Source organism: Lasioglossum baleicum, chromosome 7 (genome assembly GCF_051020765.1).
Source record: "Lasioglossum baleicum chromosome 7, iyLasBale1, whole genome shotgun sequence".
Lineage (NCBI taxonomy): Eukaryota > Metazoa > Arthropoda > Insecta > Hymenoptera > Halictidae > Lasioglossum > Lasioglossum baleicum.
In genome coordinates, this window is record NC_134935.1 from 15904942 (window position 1) to 15920175 (window position 15234).

General features: G+C 51.5%; 3 protein-coding genes across 10 annotated transcripts; all 3 read left to right on the forward strand.

The window, feature by feature from the left end:
* The first annotated feature begins 114 nt into the window (after positions 1-114).
* Positions 115-1673, forward strand: Rps5a (ribosomal protein S5a). 3 transcript variants are annotated; one of them, XM_076428064.1, is made up of 3 exons: positions 115-247; positions 895-1267; positions 1339-1673. In XM_076428064.1, exons 2-3 carry the CDS (start codon positions 902-904, stop codon positions 1621-1623), a joined length of 651 nt encoding a protein of 216 aa, XP_076284179.1. In that variant the 5' UTR covers positions 115-247; positions 895-901; the 3' UTR covers positions 1624-1673. The 3 variants fall into 3 exon arrangements, with proteins under 3 accessions (XP_076284179.1, XP_076284178.1, XP_076284180.1); XM_076428063.1 differs by having other exon boundaries at positions 139-258; XM_076428065.1 differs by having other exon boundaries at positions 213-352.
* Positions 1674-2707: 1034 nt separating this feature from the next.
* Positions 2708-3578, forward strand: Nd-13b (NADH dehydrogenase (ubiquinone) subunit ND-13B). Its single transcript, XM_076428072.1, has 3 exons — positions 2708-2869; positions 3024-3185; positions 3271-3578. The coding sequence occupies exons 1-3, from the start codon at positions 2849-2851 to the stop codon at positions 3442-3444; spliced, it is 357 nt and encodes a 118-aa protein (XP_076284187.1). The 5' UTR covers positions 2708-2848; the 3' UTR covers positions 3445-3578.
* Positions 3579-3725: 147 nt separating this feature from the next.
* On the forward strand, positions 3726-15082 carry LOC143210823 (uncharacterized). Of its 6 annotated transcripts, none has more exons than XM_076428031.1 (9): positions 3726-3928; positions 4419-4682; positions 8907-10904; positions 10975-11176; positions 11251-11409; positions 12183-13585; positions 13651-14058; positions 14165-14293; positions 14656-15082. In XM_076428031.1, exons 3-9 carry the CDS (start codon positions 8980-8982, stop codon positions 14846-14848), a joined length of 4419 nt encoding a protein of 1472 aa, XP_076284146.1. In that variant the 5' UTR covers positions 3726-3928; positions 4419-4682; positions 8907-8979; the 3' UTR covers positions 14849-15082. The 6 variants fall into 6 exon arrangements, with proteins under 6 accessions (XP_076284146.1, XP_076284145.1, XP_076284147.1 ...); XM_076428030.1 differs by lacking the exon at positions 3726-3928 and adding an exon at positions 3976-4319; XM_076428034.1 differs by lacking the exon at positions 3726-3928 and having other exon boundaries at positions 3977-4682; positions 8907-9267; positions 9388-10904.
* Positions 15083-15234: the final 152 nt, after the last annotated feature.

Genomic DNA, 15234 nt, shown 5'->3' on the forward strand with positions numbered 1-15234 from the left:
CGATCCGTATAGTTTTTCTTGTTACACAACTATCGCGGGGAACGAGTTCGAACGGTTAAACGATCAACACTATTTCTAGAATAAATTCTGTCGCTTCGACGTTATCGAGACACGCCAGAAACACGAATTCTAATTGCGTCCTGTATCGAAATTGACTAGCGCGATCGAAATCCGGTAATCACTGATCGAAGCGCCATCACTGTCATGGCCTTTTCCTGTTCACGCTTATTCCAGCGAAGACGTGAACGTAAGTGTGCGGTAAGAAATTCGAATGTTACTCGGATTTTCCTGCCGGTTCTGTGATCAAAAATATATTCAAAGCGTGCCGAATCTTCGAAGATTTCCAGTGATTGTAAATGTTCTTTTATGCTGCGAAAGATACGAAACAGAAGAGTTACTAGAATCCGCGTAACCACATGGCCACATGTCTCCACGGTTTTCATAGCATTTGTATCAACAGAACTTTGAAAAAGTGTTTATTCGAATAAAATTTTCACCTCGGAATAAATCGTATTTCACACGTGGGCTTTAGAAAAAGTTCTTCGATATAACGTTGACCGATAAAAGTTTCTACTCCGGTTGGATAAATTTTACGCTTACTTTTTTCGTGGAGGATACGTTTTGTTCATTGACATCTGACATAAAGAAGCTTTATTCGATGTTTTCGAATCTTTTACAAAAACGATGCTCCACGCACGATTCTATTTTCTTTGTATTTAATTTTCTTGATATGTACACAACACGATCAGATAGTTATAAATAATGTGTTGGCTACGTGTATAATTGACTTTTCCTCTCGACGTTATTTCTTATTTATCTTGTATAGTATTTGTAGTACAAGACTTCTATTCGATTTGTTCCACGTAGAATTGAATGTCGTGAATGTTTTTACAGATAAACCATGGCAGACATGGAAACGTTTGACGACGTGGTGGTTCCCACTGCGACAGCCTTACAGGTGACGCTTTCTGCTGAATTACCAGAAATCAAGTTATTCGGTCGATGGAATTGCGACGATGTACAAGTAAACGATATGTCGCTACAAGATTATATCGCCGTCAAAGAGAAGAATGCAAAGTATTTGCCACATTCTGCTGGACGTTACGCAGCAAAACGATTTCGGAAAGCTCAGTGCCCCATAGTGGAACGTCTTACGAACTCGTTAATGATGCACGGTAGAAATAATGGCAAGAAGTTAATGGCCGTGAGAATCGTGAAACATGCCTTTGAAATTATTCACCTTCTTACGGGTGACAATCCTCTGCAAGTAAGTAATACTTTTGTATCTGTTTTCTTATCTTGTACATGCATATATTCATTTTTGGAAATTTCGATCAGGTTCTTGTGACGGCTATCATTAATTCTGGACCGAGGGAAGACTCTACGCGTATCGGTCGTGCTGGTACAGTTAGGAGACAGGCAGTCGATGTGTCTCCATTGAGACGTGTGAATCAAGCTATCTGGTTACTGTGTACCGGAGCTAGGGAAGCTGCCTTCCGTAATATCAAAACAATTGCGGAATGTTTAGCTGATGAACTCATCAACGCAGCGAAAGGTTCGTCGAATTCATACGCGATCAAAAAGAAGGACGAGCTTGAACGTGTCGCCAAGTCTAACCGATAAACACCATTTTTTCGTAAAAATATACAAATAAATGTTCTACCTTTGAACAAGATTTCCTTATTACAACTTACTCCTCTGGCTAGAAGTTGCGAGTCAATGATCCAATACGTTTAGTATGTACAATACTTAATTTATCACTAGAGTCCTATCGACTAGCGATAATGGTTGAAATTTTTGAAATTTCGTTAATATTTAATCATCGACGAGGTATAATCGACGAAATTAAAATTAGTTCAAATGAAAGGGAGATTTTATTTAATTTAAAAAGTCAAAACAAAGACCTCTGTAGGTGGCTACCGATGATCCCCAAAGTTTGGAGTCAGGCTGTATCGACTATTTGTACAATTACACACTTGGGTGCAAGTGGACCAGCAGACCAGCAAAACCACAACGTTCTAAGGTGGAATGCATAACAATAGGTAGTAGGAAAGATTCTAGGAAGCAGAAACTAGGACGTGGATTATAATCTAGGGAAGGATTCAGCGAACGAGGCGGAGGAAGATACGAATGGACTATGATCAAGATTCAATCCGTGATCATTTCTTTGAGTTTAATGTTTAACAGGGTCAGGCTCCAGGCGGTGGCAGATAATTTTTGATAATGCAACTCTATTTATACGGAGGTTTGTATGATCGTTGATCGATCGTACAGGTGTCTCCGGAAATGCCTTGGAAACTAAAGTTTATGTGATAGGAGAAAAAACATTTATTTACATAAACACATAATTTTTTCGACTGACTGTTGTCTGCGAAAAGAAAATCATGTGATCAATCCCGAATTTTCAAGTATTTTCAGTAAGAAGAGACGACGCCATACGCGGCGATTGGTCTAATCGGTAATTTAAGGGAGCTTGTGCTACCATCCAACGGTACGAATACGAAGTTACTTTGTAAGTAGTGATTCCGAGATGAAACATTTATTAAAATTGCAACAGCTGAGCTTTACAGCAACTTGAAAAACCTGAGATACATTTAATCGCAAGTTGCGCGGCATTCGTGAGTTTTTCCAAGAATAAAGCATGACCATCGAATACTCCGATACAAGACGCGTAGTGAATTCTGATTCGGAGGTACGCTCGTCTATATACGTGCACGTTTATACTTCATGGAAACATAATGGAGACAGCATCACCAATCGAAATACTCCTCGCCAGGTTAGGTTAAGCGTAGAATTTGGTTAGAGGTTGATCGCGTAATCGGAGTTCGATCAAATTACGACAACGATCATGGCAAAGTTATTAAAGAAGGTAACGCATCTGTCAAGATCAACGAAAGCAAGCTGCTTTCGAAATTCTCGATCGAACGATGATCAAGGATCGTTCGAAACATAACCGCTTCAATGACAATACGTTGTTTGGTTCGGTGAATGGTTCGCATGTTGACAGTACATTTCCATTTTAGACGACAGGGCTGACGGGTCTCGCTGTAGCCGAAAATCCCCGTCGCGATCTAACCTTGTTGTACACGAGAATTATGAAAGCTTTAGCTGGACTACCGTCAGAATCTGCTTATAAAAGACACACAGAAGCACTGATCAAAGAAAGAAATAGTATTGTAGAACAGGTAACGTTACAAACCGTTTATTGATGTTCGGCATTGCATTTTCGTGCAAACGTGATAGCTTAATAGGATGTTTTACAATTTACAGAATGAGGACGTGTCTACCATAGAGGATAAGATAGGTTGCGGCCAGGTCGAAGAGCTTATATTGCAAGCGCAGAAGGAGTTAAACTTGGTGGAGCAGATGACGAATTGGAAAACATGGGAAAGTTTAGTGGAGGAAGCTCCTCGTCATCAGTGGACGTGGCCACCTCATAAATAATTTAGATCCGATAGAACAGACTTGTACATAGAGCAAAACCATAGATTTCTAAGCCCTTGCGAGACACCTTCGATCGAAGTGTGTATCGTGTCCCCGATGCTACTTGTTTGAAAAATAAATATCGTATAAACTTTTGCAGCTATTATATGTATATTTACAAACATATAGTACCGGGTGTTCAAGCTGGTTAGTTTCTAGGTCAGTTTACAGGGTGGCGTTAAATGTTTCGCCGACTCGGGGAAAAAAAGGATAATTTTAAGATGACTAGAAAACGACGTTGGAAGCGAGTCGGGTGTATCCCGTTCGAACGAGAAACGATTCTCGAACAGAAGCTCTGACATTGGCATCGGCATCGGCATCGGCATCGAAAGGAATGCGGAGAGGAAGGAGTTCCTCTCTGAGCGGGGTGATAGAGAGGGGCGGTGGGATAGCAATGGGATGCGTTCCGCGGTAGTGGGGAATAGGGCAAGATAGGTAGGAGTAGGTAAGTAAAGTTAGAGCGAAGGTAGGAGAATGGTTTTTGAGCCGTGGATCGAGGATTTACGGGTGGGGATTCGAGGGTCGCCGTACAGTCCTGATTTCGCGTCGCGCTCGGGCTCGAGCTCGAGGATAGGGAGCGAGCGATTCGCACTCCTCTCCGAGACGTCGAGCAATCGATACGTTGTACCGTTTCGCATCTTTGATTTTCATTCTCCTTTTTTTTCTTTCTCCTTCCCCCTGTCCTGTTCCTGCTCCTCCTTCTCCCTTCTGGTTCTCAGTAATCGCGCGAATTTCTAATGTTTGCACAACTCTCGCGAACTGGTGTGTTTCGACGCTAAAAAGACGGAAAAAGGCAAGCTGTTCGCCGTTCGCCGTTCGCCGTCGTATATTCGAAAGTAGGCCCGATAGTATCACAGTCGTACCGTAAACCATAGTACTGGAAAAGTACCGTCGAAGTGTCGCGGCATTCTTTAATCGAAGAAATCGGTTTTTAGGCGGCGGACACGAGCGCGACCGCGAACCCGCGGGTGTTGAAGTGTTTGGGAAAAGAAATATCGGATGCGGAGTGGATAATTCGCCGTTTAAGAGTGACCGCACGATCGATGGATCACCCATTGAGATCGTTCGGTGCTCCGATGCTCGAGAGGAAGATCCGATTCGGCTCGAAATGACATCGACCGATGGCTCGCGTTGAACCACGAGCCGATTTCCCCGATCAGAAGAAAAGTGGAACCACAAGCTAGGAGAGTCGACGATCGGTGTGTACGATGTTTCGTTTTTCAAGCGCGATTTCGCTCGCCGATCTAGATAGCGGGCCTTTCTTCGAATCTCGCGAGCAAGGTGAGATCGCGGATCCAAAATTGGTCGCGATTCGCCGATTACAACGCGTTCGTGAGCCGGAAACGGAAGCGAAACACGCTAGATTTCGCGGCGCGAAACAATGCTCGCGGAAGAAAACGCGTTCTCGTTCGAAGACAATGCGTGGAATTTCGTTGAGCGCGCGGCGAAACGAAAGCGGCGGACACGTTTACCACCCTTCGTTTCTTTCGTTTTCTCACGCCGTCCGTACGAGTCTTCCGGAAAACTGTTCTCCATTCAACCGAATTTTCGTTTCAACTTCGCGTTAGTTTTCAATGAAGGAAGAACAGAAGAAACGAAAGAAAGGAAGGAAGGAAGGAAGAACGGAATGGCTCGCAAGCGAAATCGGAAAGAGGTTCACGCGGCGTGACGTTGACCCGTTATGTTCCGCGCGCTCGACGTTCCAGCTGCTAGCAAAACCGCGTGCGCGAGCCTTGTTTACACTCGATCTCGGCAAAGCGAGGTCCAGCGTCGAGCCGATAGCCGCGCCTACACGGACTCGAACGGTTTGCTGGTTACGAGAATCGCGAAAACGCGCGATTACGATCTTTGTTACGCCAGCTCCGCGAACTAGTAACGAGCATACCAGAAACCTGGCAACTTTTTCTCGCAGAACCTTACGCTGTTATTCGAACGCGTGCTGTGCCGTGCTGTTCCCTGTAGCGTAGCGTTGCGCAGCATCGCGATCACGCAACTCCCATGCCTTCCCAATAACGTTTTCGAGTTTGAGCAAGTTTCTTCGCGATGACGATGGAAGCGCGGAACTCTTAGCTACGAGAAAATTCCGATAGCGGTCCTCCCTGTTGTAACGACTGTTTCTGTCTTTTCTGTCCAATAGAATTCTGTCGTCCTATCGATTGAACGATCGTATTCAAAGAACTACGCGGTCTTCGTTTCCCGGAATACGTAGAGTTTCGCGCGCGATACGTGCTTTCGCCGCTGCGTCTCCAATTAACGCACAGGTATCTCACGCGTCGCAAATTCACCGTCTTTTCCTCGGTTTCACCGAGAATGCGTTTGCGTCCTCACGGTCAGCGAACCGTTCCGTCCCATCCCGTCGCGTTCGCCGCGTCGTCACCGATTCCTTTCGTTTCGCGAGACCGTCGCGCGTCGTCGTCATTATCCCGTGCGATTCGCGCCGAACTCGCGCGCATCGGGGATCCGCTACAGGAGAAAGTGCAGACGAACCGCGTGTCGAATGTTTTTGGGATAACACCTTCCACGTAGTTGTTTCCACGCTCGAATTTCAGCCACCTTTTCCGTCGCAGCCGGACCCGCGATCGTATGCGCCGGCAACTTTCACCTTTCGTTGGTTCGCGCGGTTTCTCCGACTCCGTTACCGTCGCCGTCGCCGTTAAGGGTGCCCTGTCGGTTCGCGTTGCTCGCGCTCTTTGCATTCCTCGAATCTAACAAGCGTTTGTTCGCGAATTACGAACATTACTGTAAAGATAGATGGAGAAACATCTCTATTCATATCTGCGTCGTTGGTTGCGCGTCTACTCGTCCTCTCCAACGTCCCGTAATCAGCCGTTTCCCCGCGATAGAGGTTGGCAGGGATCCAGACGCGAATGCGGAGGACGTTCGTTCTACCGCTACCGCCGCTCGATCCCTACCGTTCTCTCCTCCTTTCGTTCAATCATTGCCCTCGCTACGCCTCGACTCGACTCGACGCGACTCGACTCGCAGCTTTCCTTCCGCATACCGAAATTCCTGTGAAATTACATTCGCCGGTTTCTATCAACGTCGGGAAATGACAGGAAACGAAAGCCGAAGGCGGCGTCGTTCTGTTAACGACTTGTCCGACAAAAATTTCATTTCGGTGCCTAGATCGTTCGACACCGCTTTATTTTGCTCGATCGTCGATCAACTTCTAGGATCGTGTTGGGTGAAGCGCATGCGCACAGGTGCGAGAGAAATGGGTGCGTCACGGTGCACTTGCGCGATTGCGCCTGACCCACATGCTTCGCGAATAAAACCCATCCGTGCTGGTTCTTGACAACCTGCCGTTCTCTGCCCCACTCTTCTTCTTCCTCCTCCTCCTCCTTCTCCTTCTCCTTCCCATTCTCTTCTTGTTCCCGTCATCGTCCTGTTCGGTACGCGTCTCGCGCAATTGTTCCGTTTTCTTTCTTTTTTATTATCGAAACGGTGAAATTAATGACGATCGACTAATCCGTTTACATTTTGTAAAACACGGCAGACCGGATTCAAACAGACTGATCTCCAACTTGAAGAATAGGCGCGCTCTCGGCCTCGACAGCTTCGTGTTTGACGAGCAAAGAGCTTTTTGTCGAGGTCGAGTCGGCGGAACGCGAAGCATTTGCCCCGAGCTACGGGGAAATTCGTCCGACCCGTTTCACCGAGGGGCAGCAACGGATAACTCCGTTCTAGCCGACGAATCGTTTCGATTCGGTCGCAGTCGATGCGTCCAGTCTAAGCGAATTCGACGAGTACGTATAGGCACACGCTCGCGGAGACAAGTTCGAGCTAGACGGTCGGTCGCGAGAACGGAGTAAATGGAAAAAATCGGAATTCCGGTGCGAGCAAGAGACAAGAGGCAACTATTACGGCCGGTTAAACGATAACCGGTCGGACGTTTTGCTCCTTCTCTTTGTTCATCTGCTCGCGTTCGCGAGTTATTCCTGATCGCGGGAACACGTTTAGCGATCTGGATCTCTAGTCTCGTTTCGTTAACCCGTTCCTTTCCATCTCGTCGAAAATTGGTTTGAACGACGCGACCTCCCAAGGTTCGAGAGCTAGCTGCGACATCGAGGAACGCAGCATCCGTGGCGTTACGAGAGAAATCGTGGCGAAGATTCGCGCTTGGGATGGTTTCGAGATTGCGAAACTATCGAAGCGTTCCACGGCGCGAGTCAACGATCCGAGTCTAATCGTAAGAGCAAATGAACGACAGGTTCGATCGTTCCGGGGCGCGCGATTCGAAACGCAGAGACCGATCTCCCTAAACCTCCGTTAGCTCTGTGGAATACTTCGATGTGTCGCCTCTCGTTTTATCTTGTTTCGTCTCGTCTCACGTCGACGCACCGGATCGTCTCTTTACGCAACACCGATCTTTAGAAACCTTCCAAGGGAATGTAGGTCGTAGAGATCGGCATGTCTCCTCGAGTGCACGCGTGGACGCGCGGCGCGGTTGTCCGGTATTTGCATTGGACTCGTACGTGCTTGTCCGTGATCTGTAGACCTAGTGCCAGTTAGGAGCGCGTAAAGGCGTGCCGTCCGCGTCCGCGCCGGAATCGCGGCCGACGTCCGCGATCGTTTCCGATTCTCGTCGAACGGCTCGATTTCTATACTCGCGGAGAAGACCGGTTCCGCGTTCGTTTACCGAGTTTCTGATATTTTTTTTCATGGATTCTCGTGAAACGAATTTCGGTCATCGAGAGGTGCGACCGGCTGCTGCGTCGAAGAAAGCGACGAGAGAACGACGACGAGGAGGCAAAAACGAGCTGACGGGAGTCGCGGCTCGTCCGCTCTCACCGGATTTACCGGATCTCGTGCTCGTCCGCGCCCCAGGAAGACTTTCTTTTTCGCGCGAAGACCGCGACCTCGATCCGAACCGATCCGATCCTGTCCGATCTTATCCGATCCGATTCATTCGATCCGATTCGATCCGATCGCGGTCGCGCTGCTCGATTCAGCGGACGAAAACGGTGGTGACGTCGACGACAGGGAACCAACTAAACGCGGATCGGTCCCTGATGGTGGATGCGCGCTCGCGTAACTTTCTCTCGGACTTTACGCAACGTCGAATTTTTCCGTTCCCGAACGCAGAAGCGACGTCGACGCTGAACTGGCAACGCGGTGCCTGTAGATACTGGTGCCGCATCCTACGCGTTCCCGTTCCCGTTCGCGTTCGCGTTCCAACAAGCGCGCTACGTTTCTAAATCCGATCCGAGTCGATGCCGGAGCCACTGGTTCGTTCCGACGATTGGACGGTTCGTCGATTGATCGTGCTTCCCGAACCAATTCGAACCCGTTAGGTAAAACCCGTTATCGCCGGTATCGCGATTACCCGTCGTTTCGCTTCGCTTCGAGACAGACTGAAAATCACGGACGCTCCGGTTTCCGTTCCTTGTCTTTCCGCGAAATAATCGAGGAATTGCCAACAGGTGCAGAATGGAGGAGGAGTCGCGGATCTCCTAACTAGTCGCCCTACCGAGACGCGTCGCGACAAACTACAAGATGGGCAACAATGGTAGCAGCTCGCGAAACGAACAGACGGCGTCCAGCCGATCGAGCGGGCTACCGATTCCGGAGACGAACCGCGGCTGGTCCCAGTCGTTCCCGCGGGAGCTGGCCAGGCATCGTTCTCAGACAACGGCCTCGGCGACGGCGGCGGCGCGGAAGGTCCTTCCGGAGCCACCGAATCAGAGATTACGACCGACAGACAACGGCAACATCATCCACAACGGCGGGACCATAAGCGGCCGTAGAGCACCGACGTTCGCGTCGTCCCGCGATCTCGCCAAGGTAAACGCACCGACGTCTCACTCATCGTTCCACGCACCATTCCACGTACCATTTCAAGTACCATTCCGCGCACAGTCGCGAAAAAGCTGGCACGCTTACGAGTCGGGCGGTTGGTTTCAGCGCGATCGCGACGGACCGTTCCGTTGCAGGAGCACTTCAGCCTCGCGCGTCCCGGAGCCTCGATCGACAAGGATCGAACGTGCTTGCTGCCGCTATCAGGTCGACGCGAATCGACGACGATCGGACGCGACGCCGTCCGACTTGAAGAGATTCGGGAGCGAACCCGATCTGCGCTACACGCCCGACATACAGGACCGATCGGGCTTCGGGAATCCGCTCGCCGGGGAACAGGATCGATCGATGTGTAATCGTCGTCGGATCGACAGAGATTGCAAGGATCGCGCCGAGAGTCGATACAAAGCCAGGAAAAAGTACAAAGCTCCCGCGCCGCCGACCGCTCTGTTGGAGCTCGCCAACGACCCGATCTCGACCTCGACCTCGACTTCGACTTCGATCTCGGTCGGTCAGCGAGACGTCGACGCTCGCTTTCGCCACGAGCGGGACGTCCAACCACCTCCGAGGAGGTCGCGCCTCTTCAAAACTCGGGCCGAAACCAAGAAGGCGCGAGTCGGCTGGCACCTGTCCGGCATCGACGCGCAGAATCGGCGATATCGTGAACTCGAACCGAGTCAATCGCACGCTTGTCTTCCCGAAGCCGACGCCGAAGCCGTAGTTGAAGCCGAAGCTGTGGCCGAAACCGAGGCCATCGCCGACGACGTCGACCGACATCGACAACGCAAACGATCCCCAACGGACCGATTCGACGGAAAGAACACGCTCCGGAGAAGCGTCAGCAGTCCCGAGTTCCAAGCCGAGCTGATCCAAGTAGCCAGAAGAGTGCGCGATAAACTCGCGTGCACGACCAGCCCCGCCATTACCGTCGATCAGCCGGCATCGATCGGTGCCGAGACACGATCGTTGGATCGCCGCTGCGAGGCTGCCGACCCTTGCGTTCTCGATCGTTCTCGCTCGAGAGATACGACCGGCGAACGGACGGACGCGCAAAGTCCCGACCGACCTCCGATCGAGATCCAGATCGAGAACGAACGGGTTTCTCAGCACGCGAAATCTCGGGGTCGACCGACCAACCTCGACAAACACCTCGGGCGGACCGTAGAGGACCACGGTAAGCCGTCCGGTCGTTCGAACCTCGCCGAGCCGGGGAACGTCGACACCGTTCAAGGATCGTCCGATCGAGCCAACGACCGCCGCCGATCGAGCGACGATCGATCGGGAAAGCGCGCGACGAATCCCGATCCCGCTCGCAACGATCGAACCGCCGCGGTCGATTGGAACGTGTCCGATCGTTCGTTGCCGTCGCGGTTAACGAAAGACGCGGCCGACGGTCGAGAATGGATTCCGAGAAGGATCGAGCAAACCAGGCGACGACAGGAGCTCGGAGACAAGGAAAATTCGGATCCCAGTCGGTGGAATGGCGCGATGGAGTCGGCCCGTTCGGCTCATTCGGCTAATTCAGCCAATTCAACTAATGGCGGTCGCGTTCGACGATGCCTGCTAGACGACAAGCAGGATCCGATGGCTTCAGAAGAACGTCAAGCTCCAGAACACGATCAGCCGTAAGTGTCTTTGTTCCGCTTACGGTTTGTCCCAACATCGACCGATAACTAATCGTTTCCTCGTTGATAGATACACACACGTCGCCCCGAAAACCTTTTACTTTGGTATGAACGAGCTGTCGGTACCGCCAAACGAGTCCCGGCATAGGTTGGACCATGAGAAGCTCGGCACGCGGGAGAAGCGAGACAAGCGGGAAAGGCGGACCGAGTTTCAAGACGCGGAGGACGGCAGATCTTCCATGGACACGGCCGATGATACGGACGATACTTCTGTAAGCTGGTTGGTCCGTTACGAGTTCTGCTTCTCGCGTGTCCCTGTTCATGTTCGTTTGTTTGATTGTTTCAGGGGCGAAACGTTGCCGAGGACATTTCGCTGAAGTTGCGGCCGACTTTGCCGAAGAAGCAGCTGGAGATCCCACGGTTCTCGCCGTCAGCCGCTTGGAGGTTGCTTTCCGCGCTGGAAACGCCAGGACCGAGCTTGAGTACCGCCAGCGAGGAGATGCCGGTTGGTAGAACCCGCTTGCAACTGGAGATCACGGATTTGAACGTGTACTAAAATATACGGGTACACGCGGTACGTGAATACGGATCCGTTCGGCGCGATCGAGTCCGACAACTCACGCGTTATTGTTTTCCGATCGAATGCTTTTCGACTGTTGATGTTAGAAGTGAGACAATAGGGTCATTCCATGCCAAATCGATCACTTTTTGCAGGCACCATCGCCGATTTTGTTCTAAATGAAATATATGTTGTAGTCCATTGTGAAATTAGGGGGGGGGGGGGTTTAAGTCATCATTTTTGTCGGTTTCGAATTTTTTTAGAAATTACAGGCCTTCGAAGTTTTCAATTTTTGCCCATTTTGGCGAAAACGGGCCCCACTTACGAATTTTTATCTCAGGAACTGTTTGTCCGATTGAGCTACATTTTTTTTGTTTTATTCGGAAAGGATTGGGCTATTAGAAAATAATTTTTTCAACCTCGAAAATCAACTTTATAATGTCGAGAAACTCGTGTATGTATTTATTTCACGCGTGTATTTTAATATACGGTGATATAACGTCGAACAATTTTCCGCGACTTTATTACCGTCTCACTTCTAACATCAACAGTCGAAAAGAATTCGATCAAAAAATAATAACGCATCATTTGTCGAACTTGAACGTGCCGAACGGATCCGTGTTCGCGGATCCTTAAATTCTTACTACTGAAATAGGGATCTCCGGTCGGTAGGCAAGGTCAAAGTCATTGCGAAAAATCGTGGTTTGTTCGCGTTCCAGACGATGTTCGAGGAGAGGATCGAACGACTTTCGAGGCCACCGCCGCCACCACCTCCGCCGCCACCGCCGCCACCAATGCACGCGCCCGGTCCTCGCAGTTCGCACGACAAGTCCGGCGATTCCGGAATATCCGGAGACGCCGGAGCCGGAAACGACGACTCGTTCGACGTGAGCACGATCAACAGACCGAAAACGTCCGCGACGAGACCAGCTTGGACGCCGCAACAGGATCTGGGCGACGACGAGTCGAGCAGCGACGCGGGCGTCGATTCTCCCTCGCCGTTGCCCCTGCCTTTGTCCTTGCCCTTAGCCACTCCTTTCAACTATCATCCTCGGACGCGCGTCTTCTCCCTGTCCTTGCCTCGCGAGGATCACAGAGCAGCGCACCTTGCGTTGCCCGAGTCGAGAACGCGGGAACAGCTTTCGACTTTCAATTCGCTGAAGAAGCTGAAGAGATCGATGTCGGGAGCGTTCGGGATCGGTGCCCACGAGCTCCGAAGGAAACACTCGCACGACGTTCTCGACGACAACTGGTTCTTGTCGACGAGCGCGCCGACCTCGCTGCAGCACGGACAGTCGATCGCGATCGACGTCGCGAGATTCTCGTCCTCCTCGTCCTGCTGGAAATCGATCGGGACACGCGAACGAGAGGACAAGCTTGGCGACGCGAAGAATCGTTGCGACAACGGTGTCGACGGTCGCGGCGTTGACAACGATGACGAGGACGAGGACGATGACGACGATGACGACGGCAACGACGAGGATGATGACGACGACGACGAAGACGAGGAGGAGGCGGAGGGAAATCCGGAGAGGAACGCGGAAACCGAAAAAGAGATCGAAAGGTTCGCGGACGACTTTCCCGTAAGATTGATATCTCCGTCCTTCTCGTATTTGGCGCCGAGCGGTCGCGTCATGTATTTGCCGGAGACGGGCGACGCGAAGAAAGATCGCGAGAAAAGTTCCGCGAGAGAGGTCGAACAAGCCGTGGACACGAGTTACCGTTGCATCTCGTCGAAGCGACGTCCGAGGACGACCGGAGCCGCGGAGAACTTCGTCAACGGCGAGTCCAAGCAGAGGCGTGAGCCGCTCGTTCGTTCGCGAGATGCTCCTCGGCTCGCCAACGGTCGGGAAACGTCGTCCACGTCCAAAGAGACGAAGCACCAAGGAAAGATCGGCTCGAAGAGCAGACGCTTCACTTTCCAGTCGACGGTCCGGCAGATCGAGAGGCGCAGGTTGGCTGAGAAGCTGTCGAGGGAGGCCGAGGCGAAGGAACGTCAGAGGAAGGGCGAGCTGGAAGCCATGCAGAAAGTGGAAGAAGAGTTTCAGCGGAAACGCGCGAAAGAGAAGGCGAGCATCAGGCAGCAGTTGCGTTTGTTCAAGGAAATGGAGGAGAATTTCAAGTAAGACCCGGAAAGTAACTCGAGATCCCTGTCGACGAGCTTTCTAACGAGTTTCGCGATTATAGCAACCCGACGAGCGCGGAGTGGAGCAGTTCACGGGCACCGCGGGCGGAACCGGACGGCGCGCCCTCTTCCACCGCCTCTTCGCCGACCTGGCAGCCGGCTGGAAACCTGAAGACGTCGCCGGGAAAGAATTTCGACGGGAACAACGAGTTTCGTCGCAAGAGAGACTCCGGTTCCGGTTCGGGTTCCGACTCGAAGCAACGTCGCGGCGAACCAGCCAGCGGCTACCGGCCGAACTATTACGACTGGGCGCCGGACGCGTCGTCGCACCTCGAGACCAAACAGACCACCGTCCATCCGAAGGTCGTTTGCGATATCCCGAAAAGTTCTCCCGCTTTCGTGGACCTCAACATCCAATCCGGCAAGCTAGCGACAACGTCCGACTCCACTCCCAGATCTGACAATTACAGGTGAGTGCTCCTCCTCGAACTCGGCGCGACGAGACGATGAGACGATCGCACAGGGTTAATCTAGCCCACCGAGGCTCGCTAATCTCGCGATCGTTTCGTTCCGTAGGAAGGATTTCGCACACGGCGCGCTGATAGCTAAATCGTCTTTCGCGAGCAGCGACAGCGAACTCTCACAGCCGAACACGAGACCGCAATCCAGAGAAACTGCCGCTAAGACGAAATCCCATCGATCTAGGTACGTTCAACGATACCCTCGATAACACCCGGCCTCCGAGATCCTCCGAATCCTTGATCTCGATCAGGACCGATCGCGAAACGCACCTACCGCCCGCGCGCATGCATACCGTCGTTTTTCCTCGATCCGCAAAGCGCAAGCTCTCTTTTAGGGAACGGGGAATTTCGACCGACGAGCAACAGATACGCACCAGTTTACGTTAACCCCTCTAGTCATCCGACGACGCTTCGGTATAGATAAGAGCGAACCGCTTTTCGCGTTCGCAATTCCGATCGACACGGCAGAGCGGCGTTTCGCTTCGGTCGCTCTTCGAGCGCGAGCGTTTCGAATCTCGGCGAAAACAGCGAACGAACGTTGAGCAGGTCGGCAAGTCGGGAACGAAGCGAAGATGCGGCTACATCGGAAGAGGAGACTCCGGTGGAGCCGGAGCCGGCGAAACGACCGAGGAACCCTGCGCACGACTTTGCGCTTAGCGGACTGCGACCCTTTACGAGGACGAGAAGTTACCGACCCATTTCTTTCGATCCTCGGCCGCCGCCGTCCGTTCCGAGTTGATTGGATTTCGGAGTCCGCTGTTTGGAGTCCGGCCGTTCGTCGATCGTTCCTAGACCGCGAACGTCGGAAGACCTGTCTGGCCTTGCTCGCTGGATTCGAGGAATCGACGTTAGAGCGATAACGCGCGAGCTCCCTCATTCTGGCATACAAGATTTCTTCGTTGTACGATAACACGGTGAAACGACGTTGTGTTGTATCGTTTTCTCCAATAAAACACAGAGTACTTTGTTGCGTTTGAATTTTCTCTTTGATGCCGCGCGAAAGCGACCCTATCCCGTGCGCGTGCGCAGGCGCATGCGTTAATCGACGGATTCGTTCACGGTAAGTCCATACACGAGTCGTTTAAATTGCGCATCGTTGAATACAAAATGTACGACGCCAGGAAG